At 40.0% G+C, this 17,867-nt stretch overlaps 1 protein-coding gene across 1 annotated transcript in view; it reads left to right on the top strand.

Annotated features, from left to right (window-relative positions):
- Nucleotides 1-17,867, top strand: part of SORCS1 (sortilin related VPS10 domain containing receptor 1) — a 457,816-nt gene that overhangs the window by 223,741 nt on the left and 216,208 nt on the right. The window contains exon 3 of the mRNA XM_063131568.1: nt 3,535-3,634. Within this exon, the coding sequence (XP_062987638.1) occupies nt 3,535-3,634 (100 nt within the window). The remainder of the gene's footprint in view (nt 1-3,534; nt 3,635-17,867) is intronic.

Genomic DNA, 17,867 nt, shown 5'->3' with positions numbered 1-17,867 from the left:
ATTGGCTCCATTGTCGTACTGCTCTAACAGTCAGGAAGTTTGTATTGATGTCTAGTCGGAATCTGGCTTCCTGTCTTCTCTTCTCAAGGCTAAACATGCCCAGTTCTTTCAGTCTCTTCTCATAGGGCCTTGTTTCCAGACTCCTAATCATCTTTGTTGCTCTTTATGAACACGCTCCAGCTTGTCTGCATCCTTGAAGTGTGGTGCCCAGAAGTGGACACAATACTCAAGATGAAGCCTAACCAGTGTCGAATAGAGGGGAACCAGAATTAAAGTATTAAAGGCATAATATGTGTAGATGTATATCTTTGAGGTATTTAGGATACTGTTATAGGAACCTAAATTCCATATTCTTCTTTGTCCAACTCCCTCTCTCTCTCTGTCCCGCCTCCTTTTCTCCTCCGGAGGGGCTGTAATCTGTGAAAGGATGGGAGAAGGGAAACAGGGGAGTAATGTACCCACCCATAGGCCCTAGGGGTAAATGACTTCTTCCTCTCCCCCTCTTCGCCCCCCTTCCTCCTCCTCTCTTTTTCCTATGTTAGGGCAGGAATTTGAGAAGAGCTAATTGGCTTATTGGGGAAGAGAAGGGAAAAAGCTCGGGCTGCTGGGGAGAAGACATCCCAAGATGCACTAGTGCTAACCCCCCCTTTTCTCTTCTGAGCATGCCCAATGACACTATGGATAACGATTTGGGCTAAGAGTCAATCACAGATGTAAGATGTTTTGCCTTCTGTATAAAACTAAAGGTCAACCTTTGTTCGTCATCTCTCTCGCTCATTTGAACTGCGGGAGAGAACTCTGTTGTGCAAAGGATTTTTGGTACCTAATGGTAGAAATAAAACCTTTCTCTGAAAATCTGCATCCGGATTCTTTTTATTGGGCTCAATTGGTTCGTATTCCACAATATTTATAACAATACAATTATTGAAAGTTATTAAAAGGGTTGTTGATCCTGGTGGGTATGTTCGTCTTCAAAGCATTTAATTTGATAACCATCTCTATAACCTCTATAACTATTTCACAAGATACCCCTCTACTTTTAACTGAATGATATCTTAAAAAAAGGTGAGAGTAGACTGCAGTTGCCTTAAATATTCACGGAGAAAAGGTCATTGGCAAATCTGAATAGAAGATTATGACTCAACAACTAAAAGGATATGAGGGAAATTGTATCTATTTTGTGTACTTAAATAAATCTGGTGGCAAATGTTTAAGAAGATCATAGAATGTTTCATTTAGAAAACGAAAGGTCCTGTCCAACTCACATGATAGCCAATTCACATGACGACTCTGTGCATATAGCCAAGCTGGTTATAATTCAGCCAAGAATGAACTGTGTATGTGATCGTCTGGTCATCTGAACCTTTTGTCATGAGCACAAATTACCATTTGGCATGCTTCTGCTCAATCTGTGTAATCATGGTCTCACATGCCAAATAATTATTTGCTCCTGTAATGAAGAATACAGACAATCTATTTTTTATCTGCACAGTGCAATCTGTGCTGGAGAACAAAGCATGAGCCACATAGAATGGCCATCATGAGTTGATTGATTGAAGCATCTGCAGTGATGCCTTAACTAGATGGCCATTTGCTGAAGTAACGTGCATTTACCTGCAAGCTTGACCCACTTGAATACTGTGCTGGCTATGCTTTATTGTTGCCCTGCTGTATTGAAAGAAAATCCTATGTGCTTCTATTGTCTTTGTGGCTTTTCCAAGCATCTGATTTTGTGTGGAGAAATATTTTATTTATCTTTATTGCATTTATATCCCGCCTTTTTTCCTGCAAGGAACCCAAGGCAGCATACATAATCCTCCTCCTCTCCGCTTTATCCTCACAACAACAACCCTGTGAGGTGGGTTGCACTGATAGTCTGTGACTGGCCCAAAGTGACCCAGTGGGTTTCCATGGCTGAGTGGGGACTAGAACCCGGATCTCCCGACTCCTAGTCTGGCACTCCAGCCACTACACCACACTGGCTCCACACTGTGGAGAAATACCACTTTTAATTTAATGTCTGCCATTCCAATGTACTGTATCCCAGGAAACATCAAGCAAGATAATACTTCGATAGAGCGACCATGCAGTCTATCCAATTGGAAGCTGTTGAGAAGATGATATACATGAGTATCTCCCAATGCTTAATTTTTTAAAAGAGGGATAGTAGGGCTCAGCTGTAGGCATGGGCAAATGAGTGATGTTCAAGGTTGCTTGGATTCTCCAAACATCGTCTAACTGCTTGTCTCGTGCCTGCTTCACAGTTCTGATTTCTTTTTGATTTGTGCGAATGGGATATTTGCACAAATTGAGCAGCAATTGAATGGGACATTTGTGAAACTTTTCCACAAATTTGCACAAATTTCCTCCATAGACTAAAGTAGGACTAATTCAGTCTTCCTAGGAAATCAAACTTGGAATCGAGAAGAAGACAAACACAAGCACATGTCCCTAATTTGCAAGTATTTTGGGCAATCATGTGCTCATTCTCTCATTTGGGGCATCGAACGGGGCATGCTTTCATGCTTTGCAACAAAAATGAAGTTCTCATACATCCCTACTCACATTGACTAGTAATCATACTTTTTTCCAGGAACCATTTATATATCAGAAGTGTAGGGATTGGTCAATTCTAACATGGTGGGGAAAGTGCAGCATCCAGGTCTTGATGAGGAAAAAATAGCTATAGCATTATGCAGTATAGACATAATGCTAAATATCTGGAATAACGTGTGTTGTGGAAAACAAAAACAAAGTCCTTGATAATAATTCCATGTGCCCAATGGATTTTGAGAGAGAATCCCCATCATCTGAGGGCTATACAAAACATCAAACTAAATAGTTTTCCATTCCAAAATCATTATTCTTTAATTGAGATGCTCCTAGTCCAATCTCATTTAAATATACTCAGGAGTAATGTAGATGGCACTTAGTATGAAATTCATTGTTTTGCATAGCCATCTCTAACCACAGTTTTATGAACCATCACTAAACGTACAATTAAATTGAGGACAATATGATCTTCAGGAGTTGGTAAGCTGCTGTGATGCCCTAAAGGATGGTATTTTCCAATATAAAAGACTATTTTCTTTACTGAACAAGAACTCTTACTGTACCACTTGGCCTGCCAGGAATGAATCCACTACCTTATCACAACAAGATCGTAAGGCTCAGACTGGTATATCGCAAAGAAGTAATTCATCCTCTTGTTGTCTCGACACTCGGCATTTATGACAAACATTACCACCACCTCTTAAAACTAGATTAACATTTTGTATTGTAGCGTTTACTTTGAGATGCCATTGAGAAGATGCAATTTTAATTTTTTCCTAATCCAATTTAAATGCAAATGTTAACCACTCACATGATGGCATGTGTACATAATTAGGTGTCATTATATACTACACGAATCATTCAAAAACCTCCAGAGAGTTATTTTGCTGCGTTTCTTAAGTTGGAAAACAGCCAAGCAGTTTGCATCTTATTTTTGCTTTGGTATTTATGCTTACTTACTATAATTCTCTGAAATTACAGGTCAACAGATTATGGGACAACATACGAAAAGTTGAATGACAAAGTGGGTCTGAAGACCATTCTGAGCTACCTCTATGTCTGTCCGACTAATAAGCGTAAAGTAAGTGAAGTCCTATGAATGTTTTGAACCATGTATCAATGTTTCCCTTGATTGGTTAGTCATTGTTTACATAGCATTACCAAATTACATCAATAAACAAAATAATAATAATAAGCACTATACCATTTAGATTGTATTGAAATTCCCTTTTAATGTTCCCTGCATTCTGATTGTCACGCTATTTTTGTATCCCCAAGGTGATGATAATATAGCCTTCATCACACATTTCATGAGATATAGGGAGGGGAGAGTGCATCTCTCACACTATCTGCACCCCCATCCTCCATGCATTTCGCTAAAGTTGTGCATCCACATGTAGAGCTATGTGCATATTTGGAACTGTAAAGATGTATGTAGGGTTCTTTGCAAAACTTGAGCAGAACACATAATTCACAAGGGGTCAGCCTGCCATTGCAATCCTGCTCATTATGCCCAGTGGACAATATGAGTAGTAGTTTACACATTGTCCTCAATCTGCAAGTGGTAAGTGGGGGCAGCTTTGTCTCTGTGTCGTACCAACATGGCTGGAGGACCTGGTAAGCAAGGCTGAAGGAAAGAGCAGGAATTGATCACATGGGGACAGCCAATGAAGGGACTCTTGTGTCTTGCCCTTGACCTCAGCAACGTCTGTGCCACATCTTGACTTCAGTTAGACTACCCTGCAGCCTCTGATGAGGGAGCAATATGCCACTTTTCACCCCTTGAAATGTAGGCTTTCCTGATTGCCATTTGGGAGTGAGATGAGCCAAATCTTCTAATTGGTTCCACCCTGTATTGGCATTGGGAAATATTTTTATTGTGGAGTTTGATAGGTATGTCAATTAGCTAAACAGGCTACAATAGGGAAATTCAGTGCAGGTAAAGCAGAAGAGAAGTAGAAGATAAAGTGGTAAGTGACCTGAGACAATACAATAGTAAAAGGAAGATATACCAAAGCAATTCCTCAAAGCTTACGGGCTCAAGGGGAAGGGAACAACATATTATGTGTGCATTGTCTTCATGCTGGGGTTTCAGGCAATATCAGTTTCGTATGGTGAATGTTTTATTCAGACATGCACTTGGCTCCATCCTGTGACAAGTCCTAAATCTCAGAAGGTGGGGGGTGGAGGTGGAACAAGCAAAACTGATCAAGCAAAAACATTATGGAATGTAACAATTTCAAAGTGTAGTGGGTCTGAAAATGAGCCAAAATAGTTCTCTGCTAGCATCCTCCATTAACGCAGCACTTTAGGCCTTTAAGTAAAAAATGGCGATGCAAATTTACAAATAATTACTATAATTTAAACATAAATACAATACATCTCACCATAGCAGGGAAGGCTGACTAGATGACCTGTATGCCTGCAAGGTCTGTTGTCCAGGTGCTCAAAGTGCTGCTGCTTGGCAAATTTAAGGTCCTTGATCTCCTTCCTTAGGGCTCCTCCATTTTGAAATAGGCCTTGAACTGGACAGCCCTTCAAGCAGACAACAACTTCAAAGTGAGGACTGCCCTCTGACAGCTCCTCAAGTAAAGGACTGTACTCAGTAAAGTGGGTCACCTGGCCACCCTAATCATAAGCTCCAAATTATTTTCTAGTTTGAATTAAAATCACAGCCAGAGAAGAATTCCTGGCTGCCCTCCCCACAACCCACAACCATCCCCCTGTCTAGGGGTGTCAGAGAACTCCTCAACGGATACTAATGAGACTGACTTGCTCCAAGTCACATGGGTTCTGTGGAGTTTCAGACTGGCTTTTTGCTTTTGCAGGGGGGATTTGCATTAATTTGTATTTTCACTAATGCATACTTACACAAGTGGAATGAAATTCTAAGTTGTTGTGGGATTTTTAATAATAAAAAAATCCGATTCCGTTAATGAGTGGCCAACAGAACAAAAAACTGTGAAATACATACAAACACCCCTACTCCTATCTCCTTTCTGTTTGAAAGCTCCAGCACCCAACAGTAGAAGCACACTCTAGGGAGATGGAAGGAAGGTGTTCTGGTGCTTAATGACCAGAGAGCAGAGGCGAGGAAATACTCATTTCCTTCCCTCTTCCCATGGCCACCAGACCACAACTATTTCAAGGAGTGGGGCTTTTAAAGGTCATGAATATTTTTTTAAGGATTTTTTTTTTTAAAAAAATATCCCCAGAATATTTTTCTTTTTAAATTAAAAAAAAAAAAAAAACAGAGGAAGAAATGTGGGAAGGTCATTTTGGCACCAATGTTGTAGGTTTGGGTTGAATTCAACTTGGCTCAAATATAGGACAAGGTATTTTTTTATTTGTTTGATTTTTAATTGCTTGGTTGTTTGTGCATCTGAATTTTCTTCTTCTTCTGGTTACCTTTTGGACATTGCAGTGGAAGTGCAAGGCACTGACTAGCACATCTGCTTTTGGGGACTTATGTGAATCTGCTCTCAGCAAGTTAGGTTTGCGAGAAATTTATTCCACTGTCATAATTTTTGCAGAGCTGAACTGAAATAAAGTTCATGAACAAAGTGAATTATGCAAACTGGGAAGGTTTATTCAAACCTTCATCTTAAAAGGGTGAATTGAATTAAGTTGAATTATACTATTGCAAACTGGAGATGAAATCTTTGACATGAGTTGTGGTGTGCATGTTTATGTGTGTGATTTGAAAATTCATCAAAGTCCCCCCCCTTCTTGCATCCCCAAATGGATACTCTGCTATTTCATTTTCTGTTTAATATTTTTATTTGTTATAATAAAAACACTGCACAGGTGCTATGTCTTTTTAGTTTTCATCCCAAAGCTATACATTATACTAACCCCAATGAAAGAAAAAAGAAAAAAACCAAATCTGACACCGTTGCTGATCTAGAGAAAGCTTATTTTAAGTTGGATCAGTATGAAGTGCAAGCCTATGCACGTCTATTCAAAAGTCAGTTCTGTTAGGGTATATCTCACTGTACTTCTCTAATCCCAGAGGTTTGGCAGTCATGACTCTTCTCTCAGGCATTTGGCAGCATATAATGTGTCATTTAATCAGGTCCTGGGTTATCTATGGCTAATGGTTTTAAATTGATTTAGATATACATGTTGTTGTGCCAGTTGCCATCATCCTGCACATTATGTAGCTCTTCTGCTAATATCTAGACATACAGTCTGCACATCTGTAGGGAGTGAACCTTCATGCATACTGCTGTACATGCAAAGACATCCATGTGAACGAGAACCCCATACTCTTGGGATTCCCACTCACGTGGAGGTCTCTGTGCATTTAACTGTGCACATGAAAAAACCCTACATACAGATCTTTATGGTGCATGTTTGGTTGTTTCGCATGGCGCTCAACATGTGCATGACATCAGTGGGCAGGCTATTTAGGGCAGCCATGTTCACTGTTGTCATGGTGATTTAAACTTCTTCCCCATATCCCAGAATAGAGCATAATTGAGGCCTTATTTCCACGTGCTGTTTCTGACATGCTGTAATTCAGCTTCTGAGCACTTGCAAAAAGGAGTAAATAGTAAAAATGCCAAGCATCTTTTGGTTACCTATGCCATGGAATGGTTCATGGAATATTCTAAAAAAACTTGCCCTTTCATTTCCAAAATCTTCACCTTCTTATTTTTTTTAAAAAAATCTTTTTATTAACTTTTACAACAGTTAACAAAAATAAAGAAACATAATACATCTTCACCTTCTTGTGAAGTCACAGCCCTGGAAATTGAGAGAAGGGTTCAGGGAAGCAGTTCTCAATGTTCCAGTGAGTGCAATCTGTGTGCTAAGAGAGGTTTCTACATGGTTCTGCTTAACATGGGTTTCAAGGTATTGAATACCAGTAGCTGGGTAACATGAGCAGGAGGGTGCTATTACTCTCATGTATTGCTTGTGGACTTCTCAGAGGCATCTGATTGGCTGGTATGCAAACAGAATGCTGGCTTTCCTCTGATCCAGCTAATTTGTACTAATTTGCCAAATTATTATTTTTTACTAAAATTAGCATTTTCCAAATAGGAAAAACATGCAGTCAGATTTGTATGACTCATATGCTTTAAATGTGTTGACTGAAAAATTAGTAAGACATTTGGTTTAGCCAACTAAAAATACTGCAAAAGAAGATAAAAGGTGCAAAGCCTGGAGTTTTTTTTTTTTTTTTAATATTCCTCCTGAATGAAGATGAACTTATTGTTTGGAAAGTAAGGCAAAGTAAAAAAAAAAAGGCTCATTAAGATGTTAGAATGACATCCATAGAGGCCAGATTGTATTTAAAGTTGTTTGCCTTTTAAGTACTCCCAATAGCAAACTGAAAAGGATTTGACAAAATCCTGCAGAGAAAATGCATCCCAAAGCCTGGCAGGTTTTAATCATACAAGTACCCCACTGAGCAACAATTTATCAAGGATTTGTAATGCGGAAGTACTCATAAAAGGCGGGTGGTTATTTCTCTCTCTCTCTCTCCATGTGCAGATGAACAGTTTATTAGAGAAGAGAAGTTTGGGCTAGGGATAGACGGTCATTTTTTAAAGCGCTGGAAGTGGTTTGGGGTTGGCTTCAGTTCCTGAGGTGCACAAATACACATAAATTATATATTTGTATATACATGCGTACATACTCCTTTGCTGTGTAGCACCTGTGGGATGCCTAGCCGGAACACTTCTCTTTTTGTCCCTTTTAAGTAGAGATGGACAAATCTGTCAAGTTTTGCTTCCTCTCATTTTCAATTTCTTTTCTCTCTTTCAAATTCTTTCTCTCCCATTTATTCATTTATTTAAAAATGGATTTGGATATGTTCTTGTAAAAACAAACTCAGTAAAATTCTCACCCATCCATGCAAGACAAAACTGACAGGTTCAGCTGTTCCCAGCATGGAGAGGACCATGTTGTACCTGCCTAACAAGAAGCCGTTAAAGATGAGAAATCTGTCTGAAAAAAGTACTGGCAGTTGTAATTCTACTCCACAAACAGGGTTGAATATACTGGGATTCAGTACTGCTTTCACCCCCACATTCATTTAAAAATAAATAAATCTCAAGTTATTTTTGATGAAGAATTTTTCAAATTTCAGTGAGATTTACATATATATATATATATATATATATATATATATATTCCCCAAAATGAACAAAATTCTCACCCATCCCTACTTAGAAGCTACTCTAAAGGGCTGAAGGGTTTGGTCTGAGAACAGTTGTTTGAAGAGATTCTGAGAGAAATGAGAGACTCTTCAGTCACCATATCTTTAAGTCTCAAAATAGGTCTAAGAAACTCATTGCTCACCTGTGAATCACTCAGTTATTGGACTTCATCCTTTCCTATTTTGTAGCTGAAATTTACTTTAAGTCTGAGTTGTTCTTTTTCCTTCCTCCCCATTTCCCCCAATATTATTAAATAAATCTTAGCTATGGGGGGTTTTTGGGCGGGGGGTTCCCCCCAACTATTTTATGACGTTGCCGAGTGGTTGTTTTCCCCACCTTTTTTCAGAAAACACGAAGCATTTGGGAAACATGCTGTAGACTGAAGACCCTCTTTTTGGGGGGGGGGTTAGGTCCCATAGTTCCCTTCAAAACAAGGAGTTGCTGAGAGGGAAAATGGGGATTTGAGGAAGGATTTCACATGGTCTGAACGATAAGAAAAGTGGCAGCAGAATTTAGGGTATAATTGAGACAACTGAGGGATAAAATGGGAAAGCCAAAGAGAAGAAGGCCTAATCTACACCAGCCATTTATTCCAGAATAATATCAACATCATCCCTTGGGACGACCCCTCAGTTATTCAGGAATGTCACAGACTGCTTTTGCCATGGTTTTTTCAGCTCTCTTTCTACGATCCTGAAGTCTGCAGCTGGTGTGCCCTCCCCTTCCCAAAGCAGTTGCTGTTTGGTGCGAGCTCCTGGCTCAGTGAACAGGCGACCCACTGTCAGAGGCATGTCCAGCGGCTTTGGACATGTGTGGGAGTTGGCAGTCGCCATTTTGGGAACATTTTTTGATTGGTTATCAGCATGTTTTGGCCCCAAACGCATCTTCAACACAGTACATACCCCCTTGCATTTCTGTATATTTGTGCTGGTGCACATTTTAGAGGAGGAATTTTCAAAAAATTCCGTGCCCCGTACCCATCTGTCCAGTCCTGCCTACTTCTCCTGGTACACCTTCAAAAGCACGAACACAGGGCACATGTCCTCCCACAATGACTCTCCTTTGCTGCTGGGAAATTTCCTTCACATGTGCCTCATGAGGGATGATCTTGGAAGCTGGAAACCCTACAATCATCCCCCCCTCCTCTCGAAAGGGCTCTAGGTGTAGATGAGCCCTTAGTCTCCAAAATCAAGGGTAGAGATGACCAGAGCTTTGGCCAAGGGGATAGAATGAGATCTTTTTGTAGTATTGTACAGAGTGAAGTAGAATGACTTGGCAACTGATTGTATCTGCAGAGCAAATTAGAAATATGGATCAAAGTCAAATCCAAAGCTGAAAGCCTAGCTGCTGTGATGAATAGAGATGTTGAAGGATATGAAAAGGGTTCCCAAAAGAGGAAGGTTTTGATGTAAGATAAATATCTTGGTCCCATTGTTTCCCTAGTGGAATAGGCTTTGCATATTTTAAAACTACATAGCCACCCCCTGAAAATCAGAGACAAAGGTTTGATGACTGCCTTCAATTCTCTAGTCATGGTTGCATTGGTAATATCACTCAGCTGGAGCTCACAAAATGACCTCAAAGATAAGGAAGCCAATGACTCTTTGATTTTAGTTAGTCAGTTAGTTTTGCAATATTCAAGATTTAAGAACATAAGATGAGTTCTGTTGGAGCAAACGCTTCAGCCTCTCTAGCCTAGCATTCTATAGCCCAGGGGTGTTGAGCCTCTTTTAGCTAAAGGCAAAACCCAGTTTTGGAGAAGCTCTTGGCAGGATTGGCAGAGCCAAAGACAACAGGAGTAGTGCCCAAAATACCAAAAACATTGGGATATTTTAGCTTAAAGCTCTTTCTTCCAGTAACTATGCCATTGAGAGATATTCTAACCTTTTAGAATGAGAACATTCATATAAAAGCTAGGAAGCCACCGAACATTCAGCAGTTGGGGGAAAGGCGAAAAGGGCATGGCCACCTGGTGAATCTTGGGCCCTCAAGTGGTCCAGATTTGGCACTCGGGCCTGAGGTTCAATCTCCCTGCTCTAGCCAGTCAGGTGGCTGTGGGAAGTTCACAAGCAAAGTATAAAGACAGCAAATAATAAATCCAGGCAGGGACCCTGTTTGGCCCAGTGTGTTTTTATTAGTATTTGACCCTTAATGCTGCCTCCTATCTGATAATCTTGTTTTAATGATGGGTTGTAGTTGTTGTCATTCTTATGTTCAGTTTTATATTTTCTTTGCCACTTTGAATAACTCCGTTTTTGGAGGAGAAACGAGATATACATTTTTGTATAAATAAAAGAAAATAAATGATACCGCCTCTGAACACTGAGGTTCCATTAATCTAACTTGGCTAAGAGGCATGAATAAAAACCTCTTTTCCATTAATTTGTCTAATTCCTTTTAAAGCCAGTCACCATCACTACATCTTGGGGGTAGTAAATTAACTCTCTGTTGTGTGAAGTACTGTCTTTTGTCTGATCAGATTTTTATGCCCTTCTTGTTTAATTGGCTAAAAGTATTATGTGACATTATTACAAATGTAAAGGGCCATCTAGGAAATGGCACTGCTTCTTGGTTCATAGAAAAGTAGGGACACTGTTAATTGTTATACAATGTAAAAAAAAGAAGCTTGATTCTAAAATGGATTACAGCTCGTTGGTGTGGATTGAGTTCCTGTTTTACTTCCCCACCTGAAGTGAAATGGTGAAGCCTTACCAGACTGTTCATAAAAGTCATGCCCAACCTAGTGCCTTCTGGGATATGATGGACTACATCCCCAATCATCCCAAGCTGGCATGACCAATGTTTATAACAAGATTGCTGCTGGTATATTTGGTTTTTATAAAGACACTGCTGGTGTGTTTGATGTGGATCTTTGGCCTTAGCTAGACCTAAGGTTTATCCCGGGATTGTCCTAGGGTCATCCCTGTTCATGTAAATGACACACAGGATATGTGTGTCACACAGGCAGGGACGACCCCAGGACGACCCCGGGATAAACCTTAGGTCTAGCTAAGGCCTCAGTCTCTCCTTCTGACGTGAAGCAGGTGGACATTTATGATAAGACTGTATCTTTTGATTCTAGTTTAATTAATTCAGAATAAATAAAGATCTACCACAATCTCAAAAACAGATTACAACTCTCTCCCTCTAACAGTGTGATCTCATATGTGTTTACTAAGAAATAAGTCCAACTATGTTTAGTGAGCTTAACCCCCAGTAAGTGTGTATAGGATTGCAGCCTATGTTTCCTGTTAATATCTGATGTGTGGGCAGTGGGCATATCTTTGCTGCCATTTTTAAGATACATATTTCTAGGTGCGGTTGTCCAGCAATACTAATCTGTTTATTTTAAATCAGATTTATCTCAGTTAAGTGCAGATTAGAATCACCATTTCAGACTTGAAATTATGTTGGGGAACATGGAAATATCAATTACACTGCTATAAAATATTAGCTCCTTTCTAGCCACAGAATCCAGATAAAGAACCATAATAGGAACTTCATTTTCTGCATTTCATTGGCATGTTTGCACATGCATGTTAAAGATATATTTCATAGGTTATGTTCCTGAAAGATTTCAATGAATTATTGGAAAGGGCACACAAGGAATATCTGGAGGCTCAAAAGATAATAAAAAGAACCAACAACAATTCAGAAATAAATAATATGGACAACAATAGGAAACTCTGGAAGTTCTAATTTTTAAAAGCAACTTGGGGCCAACCCTTTCCATGTTAAGAAGTCCTACAACTTTCAGCATGCCCTAGCCAGCATAACTGGCTGGGGCATGCTGGAACTTCTTTCTGTCTAGACATGCTTAGGATTGCACTTTTGGGGGCTGTCTGTATGTGGTCAAACTCTGCGAGTCAGTTATATGATGCAGCTGCAGACTCGTAGCCACCACGGGGCTTTTCCATGAAGCTGCACAGTAAAAAAGTCAGGGACTTACCTGACTTTTTCAGTCAAACAAGGTCATTCTGGCTCTTCCGCTGTCTGACCTCGCTCCATGGCCAATCTGAGTGCGGTTCTGGCAGAAGGCAACTAGTGATTGGTTGCGGAAAGCCAGGAAGAGGGCAGGGGGCCATTTTAAGTACCTGAATGACCACCGGAACCCCACGCTCTCTCCTTGGCATGGGGATTAACCGATGCCACCCGAGGTAAGTAAAACTGCATGGTTTAGGAGGAATGCAGCACCAATTCAGTGTTGTGAAGACAACCCCTTAGTCACCTAAGTCTAGACTGTTAACCATAATGATGAAGTTTGGATCTTCACCCTGGGGAGATTACAAGTGCTAAATGAGTAGCTCTTCCTTGAATCTTTCACTCACAATTATAATGGCCAAAATAGCTAGTAATTAGATGGCATGAAAGGTAGGAAGGCAGAGTCTGTGGTTTTGATCTGGACATCCTTGGCTATGTGAATAAAGTCAGGAAAACTCAACCCAGAAACAGTGGTGCAGCTAGGGCTGCCCCTCAGGGGTGAAGTTCCAGGAGGTCCCCTGGAAGTTGCAGGTAAGAGAACCAGTGGCCAGCACCTGGACTAACATGGAAATATTAGGTCTCATTGGGACTGATGATGGTCACCAAATTATCCTTATTTTATATTTTAAAAGTACAAACATTTTATATCAGGGGGCGGATAGCAAGACATCCACATGTTACAGATGCTTATTGTATTGTTTTTACTTTTAAAATATATTATCTTTTCCAACAACAAAATGACACTATTCCAAATAAATGTGTTTAGCATCAGGGCAGCAGAAGCAACAGCATTCTGTAGCCATGATGATGCTACGATTTGAGTCTAACATGTGAAACTTCACATGTTCAGAGTATTTCCTTCTTCCTTTTCCTTTTTTTTTTCTGGATTGGCATACAGTTTCCCTGTCCCATCTAAAACAAGGGTGGAGAACATGTTGTTGTACTTCAGAAGTTGTACTGGAACTCCCATTAACCCTAGCCAGCATAGCCAATGCTGAGGAAATTTGCGATCCATCAACATCTGGAGGGCCACATGTTGGCTTCCCCGTTCCGAAGTATCAGTAATGTAGACCCATTTGTAATGAGTGGAAGGGGTGCAGAGTGGGGGGAGGGAAGAGAGTTGTGCACTTCTCAACTGAAGTAATACACATGGCCATTGAAACTCCCACAATTGGGCTAAAATCATACCATTAAGTCCAGGGTCTAAAATTATCTATCTGCACCACTGCACCTAAACTATTTCATATGAAGTATTAGCACTTAATTTTGTTGGTTTGCATTTAGCTTTTGTGGGTACACAAGTTGTCTCAGTGTAACAGCTGGATGAGAAAACAGCCATATCCCTGCTGGCTCTACAGTTCTCTGAATCTATGAGCATGTCTACACCACAAGGGTGTAGGGTTGCAGACTTACCATCTTCCGCGATCCTCCCTAGACATCCACGCAGCAACCATTTTTTAAAAAAGTGACTAGAGGAGCACACTCATGCGGCAGGGTCTTGCTATTTACTGTTTTACTCTGTTCAGCACCATGTACATTGATGGTGCTATATAAATAAATAAATAAATAATAATAATAATAATAATAATAATAATAATAATAATAATAATAATGGTGTGGGGGGGAAACACAGACCCCACTCCCCACCCCCCATGGGAATGGACTGCTGCCATGCAGCTCTGTGCCCATTTTACAATCCCTGCCACACAGCCACATTCCGTGGGATGGTCCTGGAACCGTGGAAAATTCATTTTTCCATGGTTTCTGATATCCCAGGGTAAGTCCTTGCTAGTTCTGGGTTGCCCCCAGGATCCCCTGTGCATCATGCGGCTGCACAAGGACAATCCAAGGACTACCCCAGGATATAAGCATGGTATAAACATGCCCTGTGGGTCTAGTATGTATTTGACCTATAACGTTCTGCATCAAATGCACATAGACGTATTTGCAGAACTAGCTACTGTAGTTAGTCAATGTAAATTTTCTCTTTCATGCTGTTTATTCCACCTTTTGCTTCTCATTTTATTTTTACTTTTAAATAAGCACAGGTCATTTTTGTTTGTTTGTTTTATGTTTTTAACAAGATGTTCCAGACAATAAATGAATCTGTTGTTCCCACTGGGTTTTATGAGACGTAAAGAAGAAAACATTATTTACAGTTTAAGCTGCTGATCAATCACTATTGGGGTTTTATTTGGGTAAATTACAACATCTTCTTTTGGATCAATCTATAATAATATAAATAATCTAATAATACCAAAGGATATAAACTTTGGAGATATAATAGCCACAGAAAACCTGTTTGCAGGCAAATAACTCTCATCTCAATGAAATATGGTGCCACCTGGCCCTGTGATTTATGACAGGGGGAGGATGGAGTGGGGGGACGGAAGGAAATCTCTGAATGTCAATTCTGCCAAAAAACTCTGCCTGCTTAGTTATTTGTCAACATGTTTCCAGTACAGGGAATCCCAAGTGTCCAATAAATCTGTTATCTGGTCTGGTCATGTTACAAGTCTGAGTATGAGAGAGAAAATTATGTATAATTAGCACCTGAAAAGAGTTTGAAGTTTTGGGAATAATATGGCTGAATGTCTAGTTGTTTAAGCAACTAAGAGTGCAATCTTGTGTTCATGTTTAGACAGCTGGCTGGGTCATGCTGGGAGTTGTAGGTCTTTTTTTCTGTCTAAACTTGCACAGGCATGCCCTTAAGGCTGCAATCCCCAACTCAGGCCTTAGCTAGACCTACCTTCTATCCCACGATGGAGGAGGGAAGATCTCGCATTGTGATTAATGCGATATCCCTCCTCTGTTTACACGTAAGGTGTGAAGACCTCAGGAGGAGAGGCATCGTCCCCACTATTTTTTAATTTTTTAAAGAAGACGGAGTGCACGAATAGTGGTGCGCAAAGTTGAGGTGTTTTTTTTTTTAATTTTAACTTACTTTCCCCGCTCCCCCCACCTTAACCATGATGGGCACAGCACTCCTGTGTGTATATAAATGGAATCATGCAGAGCTGGGTCAAGCCGTGGCAATGGGCCACACGTTCTGCAGTCTCTGGCTCAGCCCGAGACCGTGGAAAAAGCGTGCCCAAAGTGGGGGGCGAAATCCCAGGGCAAGGGAGGGATCATCCCTCCCTGGTCACGGGATCCCCTGTGCGTCATGTGGATGCACTGGGACAATCCCGGGGTTTGCCCCGGAATTTCACCCGGTCTAGCTAAGGCCATAGTTACTAGGTGAAAACTCCCATTGAACACAGTTGGGTTCCTTCTTCCTTTTGTTTTTTAAAAGACCCCAGAACTGTTTTTTTTTTTAAATGGATACTGTTTTTATACTGTTGTTGTTATGTTTTTGATGGTTTTAAATTTTGTATACTTTTTTAATGTTTACTGTTTTTAACTTTTTTAAACTGCCCAGAGAGCTTTGGCTATGGGGCGGTATATAAATGTAATAAATAAATAAATAAATAAATAAATAAATACTTACGAGTAGACATGCATAAGTTTGCCCAGGAAGTTATCAAAAAACCTGTACAGTATTTGTTTGGAAGAAACTTCTTTTTTATTCCACTGTGGATCTTGGTGTTAAAAGTTTCCAAGCATTTGCTTTTTAGGATAGTACAAGGCCAGTAGAATCCTAAAGTGATATAATAACAGAAAAAAGAAGAAGAGAATTATGGTTGTTTGGAAGAAATATTTTGCTTGAGTTGAAGAGTTGCTAGGTAATTTAGATGCTATAACCCCATAAATTGCACACTGTGTTCTTTCTAAGGAGCCAGTATGTTTGTTCCTTCTACTTTCCAATGCTTCTGTATCTTTACATCTTCAGTTAATTAATAAAACTCCAGTTGATAATATCTGCCAACACTTTCTTCCTATTAATAGCACAGTCTCTTCTCATCAGATATTGATTACTTCCTGTGGGCCTGGGTTTTGTTTTCTCTTGTCTTGCATGGTTGCATTAAATTTGGCTTTTATATCTTCCAAACCTTTCTTTTTTAATTGCTATGCTATGCAGTGTGTCTCTGTAAAAAAAACAAAAAACCTCAAATGGTTTGAAGATGACTTCATCCTTCAATCTCTTGCTTTTTACACTCCGAAAACACAATCAATATGTTTCATATTGTATATTATATCACTGCCCACTCTACATATTTCTAGGATGTGATGTTACTGGTACTTCTTGGGTTACAGAATTGGGTAGATTTTTGGTTTAAAAACAATGGAAAAATACCTAAAGCATGTTCACCCTCTTGTAAAGCTATATCAATCAATCAATCACTTTATTACGGTCCGAGACCAGCACAACATTAATTCAGCAACAGCAACCATACAAAGTAGTACAGATCCTTAGTTCCCATCTCCCAGAGATTTAACAGTCCTCTGAGGTTAATAGGATATGACGTGTCCTCATAGCCAAGTGGCATAATTTAGCAACCTTATAGGTAACTGAGGGGTTTCTATCGGCAAGGAGGAACTTGGTATAAAATTCTTCGGTGTTACCTGGAAAGTCCTATAGTAGAGGACGGATTAAGCCTAACTGGGCCTCTGAGTAGAACGAGCAGTGTAAAAGCACATGAGAGGATGTCTCTATCTCACCTGAATCACATGGGCAAACTTTTGGGAGACTGGAATTCCTTGATATCTGCCTTCTGTGAACTTGGAAGGGAGAACATTATAGCGAGCCCTAGTAAACACCCACCTGTATTTATGATATGTAAGGGAGCTCAGATAGGCCTCAGGGCCACCGCCCTGCATATCTTGAGGAGAACGGTAAATATATAGGATTTTCTGCAGTTCAATATCCCAAATATGCTGCTTAACAAAGTCTTTGGCTTTTTCTAAGCCTATGGCTAGTAGATGTTCTGTAGAGAGCCCATATGTGCATAATTTCTCTTTGATAATGTTCCACCATTTCATCTGATAATTGTCTTGTAAAATTAGGGGAAGCAGCCCTGCTGGGGTCAGCTTAGGTCTAAGCCAGGTAAATGTAGTAATTTGCCACACATTAGCTTCAGTTCTAATTAATCCACTGTCCATTTGTAATGTCGCATTGGAGACACTTCTTGGTGTCAGAAATAATGACCTTAAGAAGCCCGATTGTATTTTCTCATATATGGCTAAGTTGGAAAATGGTCCCAATTGTGCTCCATACAACTTGTAAAG

The sequence above is a fragment of the Elgaria multicarinata genome, chromosome 8 (genome assembly GCF_023053635.1).
Source record: "Elgaria multicarinata webbii isolate HBS135686 ecotype San Diego chromosome 8, rElgMul1.1.pri, whole genome shotgun sequence".
NCBI lineage: Eukaryota > Metazoa > Chordata > Lepidosauria > Squamata > Anguidae > Elgaria > Elgaria multicarinata.
The sequence above is the reverse complement of the archived record's forward strand: the minus strand, read 5'-3'. Positions and strand labels throughout refer to the sequence as shown.